Source organism: Capsaspora owczarzaki (assembly GCF_000151315.2).
Source record: "Capsaspora owczarzaki ATCC 30864 unplaced genomic scaffold supercont2.28, whole genome shotgun sequence".
Classification (NCBI taxonomy): domain Eukaryota; class Filasterea; order Ministeriida; family Capsasporidae; genus Capsaspora; species Capsaspora owczarzaki.
Window position 1 is genome coordinate 3,744 of NW_011887319.1, and position 7,813 is coordinate 11,556.

A 7,813-nucleotide genomic window follows, 5' to 3' on the forward strand; every position below is an offset into this window, starting at 1 on the left:
TCTCAATAGAAATAAAGATGATCAATTGATCACATTCATTAATAATACTTGACAGAACCACCTCGCTTGGCTGAACCGCCTCTGTATGCAGGGAACTTATATTCCTCCAATAATTTTGCTCTGTTTGCGGCTTTCGTTTCGAGATCATCAGCTGTTCTTGTAGAAGTGGATGACGGTGGAATTTCAACGGTAGGGTCTTTGTAATCACCTCCATTATTGGTGGTTGTTTTGGAAACCTTAACAGCGGCGTCCACTGCAGTCTTTTCAGCTTGTTTGCCCATTTGCTGCACTTTCTTTAATATGGCTTCGGTACCAGCAGCAGCAGTTTTCTTGATCTGTTGCTCAGCAATTTGTGTACCTGTTTCTTTGGCTTTCTGAATGAGATTTGGAGCTTGCTCCTTCGCTTTGCCTAGCAAAGTAGTAGCTCCTGATTTCAAGAACTTGCCGACTGTTGTCAACATTTCTTTCACCCCGTCTCCATGTTGGACAGGAAGATAACGTACACGAAGGACGCCTCCATTTCGGCGGATGTTTCGTCTTACAAAGTCAGATCTGCGCATCTATATAATTAACTGGAGATTAATCTTCGTCGCTGAATATCAATCTCACAACAACATTACGATCCTCCATATCCAAAGCCTTGCCATCTTCATCTTGAAATTCAATGCTCAGACTTCGTTTGTCGGTACCGTTGCAATCAATATATGTTAATTGCTGTACTTGACGTTCCAGAATGTCGCCTGAAGTACCGTACGCAGGGAATGAGTACAAGCATTTAGGTTCAGGATGATAATCATTCCTCAAAAAATCGCAAAGTATCATAATTGAATTTATTCGATCGACATCTGGCAAGTTCTGACTTGTGAATGAAGAATTGTATGTAGCTGCATCAATTCCAAGCAATTGACCAATGCCCGCTGGAATAGTCAATGTGTACGGAGAACTAATGCTGACACCTGTTCTGTTTCTCACATCATTCAAATACAAGGATATGCTGTAGACATCGACACCGCTTACAGTTGTGTAGTCGCCATTACCGTGCATTATTTCATGCAAAACACCGTTCATATCAGAAATTGAATACAAACCATCTGGGAATGTGACAGTGACATCATCGGTTCCATTATTGTATGAAAATGTGTTGTTTCCATATGCTGCTTTGATGTTTTTCCAACTTACTGGGATGCTTGCGGATTCGAAAGCCACTTTCCATTTTCGCATATCCATCTTGTCAGTTAAATCCAGCTGGAATATATTCGCCTTCTTGTTAGATGTTTTTGCATCAAGCGTCTTGTTAAATGGGTAGGCGAAACGCATCTATACAATCAATGAATAAAGTTTTCTACGTATTCTTTCGCAGTTGCGTCATTGAACACTTTATTCTGTCTGCACAGCTCAATTAGATTCAATGCTTCATTCTTCAATTCCTTGTTGCCAGTATTGCCAGCATGGATTTCTCCAAGCAGTACCTTCAATCTATCGGATGCATCGCGGACACTGGTCAGATGAATATCACCACAGCCTCCTGACATTATTTTTTGTTTGCCAATGATATCAACACCACATTTATGACAAATGGAATTGTAGAACGCTGTTTCGGGTTCTGTTAACTGTACTTTGTTGCTATTGATCTTCTTCCGAGTGAATGCTTTCTTGAGATTTTCAGATAAGACAATATTGGAAATACCATTTACTTTCCGACCATTGGCCTGTGAAATGGAGAGCGTTCCTTTCTTTAATTTCTTGACATCAACAAAATAACGACCGAATCTTGCTTTTCCTTCAGGGATATCGACATCACCACCAGCTTTTGTAGGCAGTTTTCCGCCACCACCAGCACTGACAGGTAGTTTACCACCACCGCCGGCTTTTTTCGGCAGCTTAGCACCACTACCACTGTAGTCAGAGTCACTTGAATGTTCATCTGATTCGTCTTGGCCTTCATAGTTGGCCTGTCTGTCGCTAAGATCACGTAAATTCCGACTAATTAACCCTCTGTTAATTCCCCTATTATTTATGCGTTTCTCACCCTATTATTTATGCGTTTCTCACCGCCGACTGCCTCTTCAACATATCGTTCTTGTAACTTGCCAATCGCATCACTGTACGTATCCTGTATTTTCTCCACTTTTCCTTTCATCATTTTCATGTACGATTCAGAATACGGAGTGTTTGAACTGACAGGATGGCCTCTTTCAATATTTCTTTGCCAGTTGCTTGCCTGAGTGAAATACTTTTGTTCAACCTTGTTTTTTTCGTCCTGATACTCGTCATAGATATGCTCTTGTTTGAGTAAATCAATAAAATTAGGCTGATCTTCAATCACCAGTAGCGGCTCGTCTGTGTCCTGTTCGATACCCGCATCAATGTTACTTTGTGTTTGGGCTGTAGTATTCAATTCTGCCAATTGTTCAGTGGTTGGTCTTAATCCTTCTCTAAACACATCCACTGATTTTTGATCCGCCAGAACTGAATCGGCAGTTGCAGCATTCTGTTTGCCAGTCAAATAGGTAATCTTGTTTGTTTCACCGTTTGCAATAGCATCGCTGAGAACAGCTTGTTGTGTTGCTACAGCAAGACTCTGTGCTGCTGCTGTCTTTATATTCGATCTCGACTTCCAAGACATTATATAGTTACGGCACAAAATAGCTTCCTATCATTCGAACAATCTGCCAATATCCGGCAAGATGTCATCTTGGTAGCGCTTCTGCAATCGTTCTTGTTTCTTCTGTTGTAGCTTGCGCAATGTCCGTTGCATGTACTGTTTTAATTCATTGGAATGCTTTGGATTCTCCATATCTCTTGCATACCCTGCCATCACCTCATCAACCTGCTTGAAATACTCTTCATCACTGTAAATCACATCAAGCAGCGCCATCTTGTATTCCATTTCTGTTTCTTTCAACTCCGCATCCATCTCCGCAATGATATCATCCTTTTGTTTTCTACTTGCTCGCGAACCGAGATCCTTAATTCGTTTTTGGTGTTTGTCGACGATTTCTTGTCTGGACTTTTTGTATTCATTTATGTAGTCGTCTGTCACATACCCAGCACTCGGAGGATCTGGTTTGACTTCTATGTGCTGCTCCACCTTCTCAACATCCTTATTCACTCTTGTATTCATCTCTTTCAGCTGTCCTTCAATACCACCAAACGCTGTTCTTAACGTACGTCCTGTTCTTGCTCCTTGTAATACAGAATCAATGCTGTTCCTGTTCTGTTTTCCAGTTAGATAAGTAATTTTATTGACATCTTCTTCAGCAACAGCATCATTATAAATCGCTTGCTGTGTCGCTTTTGCCAATGTTTGGCTGCTCCTTGTCTTATTTTCTAGCCGACTACGAAGGGACATTATACTAGTATTACATCAGAGATTAAATCACTAAATAATCTCTGTCATTTGCATTTCTTTTACTTACCATGTGTAATTGAGGCTTGAAAAAGCAACTATTACTCGTAATCGTCGTCCAAAGTACTCTCATCCCAGTAATCGGTAAAGTTACGACGGAATCGATCCATGCCTTTGGCACGTTTATCGATAATAAAAACATCTAAATCTTTTTCGAAAGCTTTACCAAACATTTGTTTCAGCTTCTCTGGTTCGATTTCTCCAGCATTGTCAGACAACAGCATATTTTTATCACGTCTAGATGCCAATGGTTTAAGCACCATGTAGTGACATTGTTGGCGAATGGTCGAAGGAATTTTAAAATACGACTGGGACAAGAATAAGCATGAGCAGTTACGTTTTCTTGCACGAATAAAGTATTCAGCTATTTTATTGAGATTGGCCTTTTTCTCACAAATCATGTCATCGAAAATAATCAAGTTTTGTTTATCCTTGTTGTAGAACTCAACAGGTGGCAATTTGTCAATGGAATTAGCACAAAAAATAATCGGGTCATCAACTCCATGCTGTTTCTGTATTTTTTCTTCGACTTGTATGTAGTGGCGAATTAAAAACTTGTACAATGGTTCTTCTAAATCTTTGGCAAACACTGTAATGGTTTCAAAATTGTCACAAATATCGATCAAATTTAAAACAAAATTTGTTTTGCCTGTACCAGTACCACCAACAACACCGCCCATGAAAGGATGTTTGAATGCTCCTAGGTCTATATTGGGATTGTACGCATCATTTTCATCTGGAGGGATTATTTCATAGAAGTTCTTCATGTTAATAAGTATAGTTGATAAATTGTAATTATTGTTTGAAGACACCTTCGAATTTCACTGCACTGGTCAACTTGAAGTTGTCGCATTTTCCTTCATACTTCAATTCGCCCAATCCATCTCCCATCTTAATGACAGAAGGTAACTTAGTAACATCGATTGGTTTGGTTGTAATGAAACCATCGGTGTGAATCCAAATCACATCCTCGATGAAAGGTTCAAGAGCTTTACTCAGTTTATTGCGACCTTGAGATAGAATCAATGGCTTCACTCTAGCGAAATTGGTTTCAAAGTACTTATCAGGATTCACGCATTCAATACTGGTTTTTGTATCGGTAATTGTTTGCACTCTTGTCACTATCAAATTTTTGTCGGGCATTGATTTCATTTCCTCATTCTCATTGTGTGTGTAATGATATGTATTCGTCTGTGATTGTGCACCCCAGAGACAGTTTAGAATTGCCTTTGCACGTGGGATGTTGTGATTCTTTTTCAATCCGAACAACAGGTTGACAAACGGCGCATACAATTTGTTTCCCGCAATACAGTCCTCACGATCATACACCATGGCATTAATTCCTTCTTTCATTGTTATTTTCAATCTCAGTTCATATGCTCTGATAACATCTCTGTACGGGTATCGGTTATTGATCGAAAACCTCACCAGCTTATTAATATTCGCATCTGTCGACGGTTCAATGATGCAGTCATAAATCCCAATACGTAATACGAGCATGCCATTTTTGATTCCATCCTCCAAATCAACATGGATGTATTCTGGTTCGCCGGTCGGAAGCAAGAAATGTTGACTGCTCAATAATGCTGGGTAAAAACTCGAGAAATCATACTTGTAAGCAACACCTTCATATCCCTTTCGTGCATAAATTAATGCTGAAAATGAAGCGTCATTAAGACGAATTGCTTCATTGTAACGGATATGATCGGGCACAACTGATTTATTGAATGAACGAAATACTTCTAAAGCTGTTGTTGGATTGTCACCAGTCTTGTACAAATTAATAACGCCATTTGTCAGGGTCTTCATTTGATCAGCGTCTTTCTTCCAAGCTACGTATGTTTCTTCTAATGATAGCTCCTTTTTCTTGCCGAATTCATCTTTGGCAAAATCAGGGCGAACAAGAACATAGGCTGTATCTGCGTACCAACGATATGTACGCAATTTATCGCTATCAATAACAGAGATTCCAGCTTTGTGCTTGATTGATCGTTGTACACCATCAGCAATAAACGTATGGGTAAACGATTCACCATTGTAGCATGTGTAGGTACCATCTTTGTTATCTGAATAAATCAGTGGTCTCCGTTCAGTCAATTTTACTTTGGCTTGTTTGGGGATAAATTGCGACTTCAATGTGTAGTGTCCATCCATCAATGACAGAACAACTTCTTGAGTCGTTTTGGTTCTCTTCGACACACGAGTAGCTTCTCCTTCAACAGTAATCTTGATGGTTTTAGGAAGCATGTATTCAATCGAATCAAGGTGACCAGTGTATATTGGCTTTGATCGACCAATGCACAGATATTCTTTCATTTCAGCGGATGATGTCCACGGTAACTGGATCGCTTTCGATAATTCATCAAAGCAACAGTCATTCATTACTCCTGAACAGCCACCAGCTTTGGCCGCTTTTATCAGGAACAAATCAAAGCCCAACATTTTCTCGGGAATGTTGTTCATATCATCGTATTGTTGACTGAATGAGTACATGGATACAGGATCATCAATGTTAAACATCTTTCCTGATCTCCAACTGTTCTTTCCTTCAGACACTTTGATGTTGACTTCTAAATACCCTTCAAATCCTTTCTCTTTGAGGACTGCGGCTTCTGCTTCCACTTCTTTGCGAATCTGATCTATTGTCAGTTCTGCATCAAATCGAAGACGAAGAATGCTCTTTCCTGCTGATTTCAAATTCAACTTGTAAATCGTGGGAATCAGATCATCGCGTCTCTGCATATTGTTTCTATAGTACTAGAAAATACTATTTCTTTAAGTAGTATATTCTGAAATTCATCATCATTCATTTTATCAATTCTTTTGTTTCAATAAACCGATTATTCACTGGCTTCAACATGTTCCACAATATGTCATACTCGTTGGATCCGGATACGCTTGCGATCAGGTACCTACGTAAAGGAGTTGTGAGTTTATTGATTTTCTTCATTGCTTCTGCTCGATATGCTCTGTCTGTGATCTTGGTGCGATCGATCGCAAGTTCGGCTAGTATGCGTTTTCCAGCGCCTTCTAACATTTGGATATCTGACGTGAAGCGATCATAAATTTGTTTCGCTTCTTGCTTCATTTCCCAATCTTCAAGGCTTTTTTGTAAGAATGCTTCAAATTGATTTTCCTTGACAGCGTGTGAAGATAGTAAAGTCCAAACACGCAGTGGTGAAACATCCCCTTTTAACGCATGCAGTCTCTTGAACTCAAGACCCTTCACTTTCACACGGAGGCCGTTATTATATTTTACGACCCATCCTTCTTCATTTCCACGTATGGTGGCCGCTCTTTCGATCATTTCTAATATTGTTCCGGTTGTTTGTTGAGGGAGAGGTATTTGAGTTTTCACAGACAATTCAAGCAGCTCGGATGCGGTCAATTCTTCAAGGCTGTCCAGATAATAGGCGCTCAGCAAAACCAACTCATCTCTCGAACCGTAATCAATGACAACTCTATTTTCTGGATATATTATTTCCAGAAGGATGTTTATGTTATGCGGGATGTTATCCACGATGTACTTCGCGGAGTTCAGTTGAGCAGTTGCATGTTCAGCTTGTGGGGAAATGAAGGATCCTCGTGTCGCAATGCAGTGCTTATTATTGTTGCGATAATGAATGCCCAAGGATCCGTCCAGCTTTTCAAGAATGGACGGTTGATCAGTCGGCAAATTTTCGAACTTGGATACTTCGTGTTCGCCAATGTTGAAGAACTTGCTAAATGCACGCCCAACCACAACTCCTGTATTATCATCAAAAATGGTTCCACGGGCATTAATCGTAGCGGTTGACCATGCCTTGGTTCTATCACACTTGTCTGTGTAGTTGTACAGAACAAGGCCTGCATGCTCAGCTTTTTTCAGCAGCTGCTTATTGACTAAATCGTCCAGAATCGCACGACGTGCAGTCCAATCAGTCCGCAACCAGTTCCGCGCGGTTTGTTCGTTAAAATCCTCGAGGTTCACGTGATCCACACTGTTACCAATCATCTTGTATTACTAAGTACTAGAAAATACTATTTATTTAAGTAGTATATTCTAAAATTCATCATCATTCATTCTATCAAGTCTTTCTTCTAGCCGTTCAATCACTTCAAGAACCATTTCAATTCTGGTCACCACATCTTCTAAACTGCAAGCGGCTTTGGCTGTTTTCACCGCATCTTGATGGAAAGCTGTATTCTTGTGATGCGATAAATTGTATCGACGTACCGTTTTCCCACAATCCTTGCAGGTAACCATCTGCTTTCCACTGTCCTTGTATTTCTCAAGTGCTTCTTTTTTCACTGTCATAGTACTATATTATACGTTACATTTCTTTAAATAATAATCGAACGTCAGGGTATGGATGTCCAAAAAGAAGAATAAAAACGAAACAAAAATCAGCCAAGACGAATACA

The 7,813-nt window shown here is 39.9% G+C and overlaps 1 protein-coding gene across 1 annotated transcript; it reads right to left on the minus strand.

The window, feature by feature from the left end:
* Positions 1-6,215: 6,215 nt before the first annotated feature.
* On the minus strand, positions 6,216-7,403 carry CAOG_08301 (hypothetical protein; the record flags this gene model as incomplete). The annotated part of the gene is made up of 1 exon (XM_004341860.1): positions 6,216-7,403. The coding sequence occupies one exon, from the start codon at positions 7,401-7,403 to the stop codon at positions 6,216-6,218; it is 1,188 nt and encodes a 395-aa protein (XP_004341908.1).
* Positions 7,404-7,813: the final 410 nt, after the last annotated feature.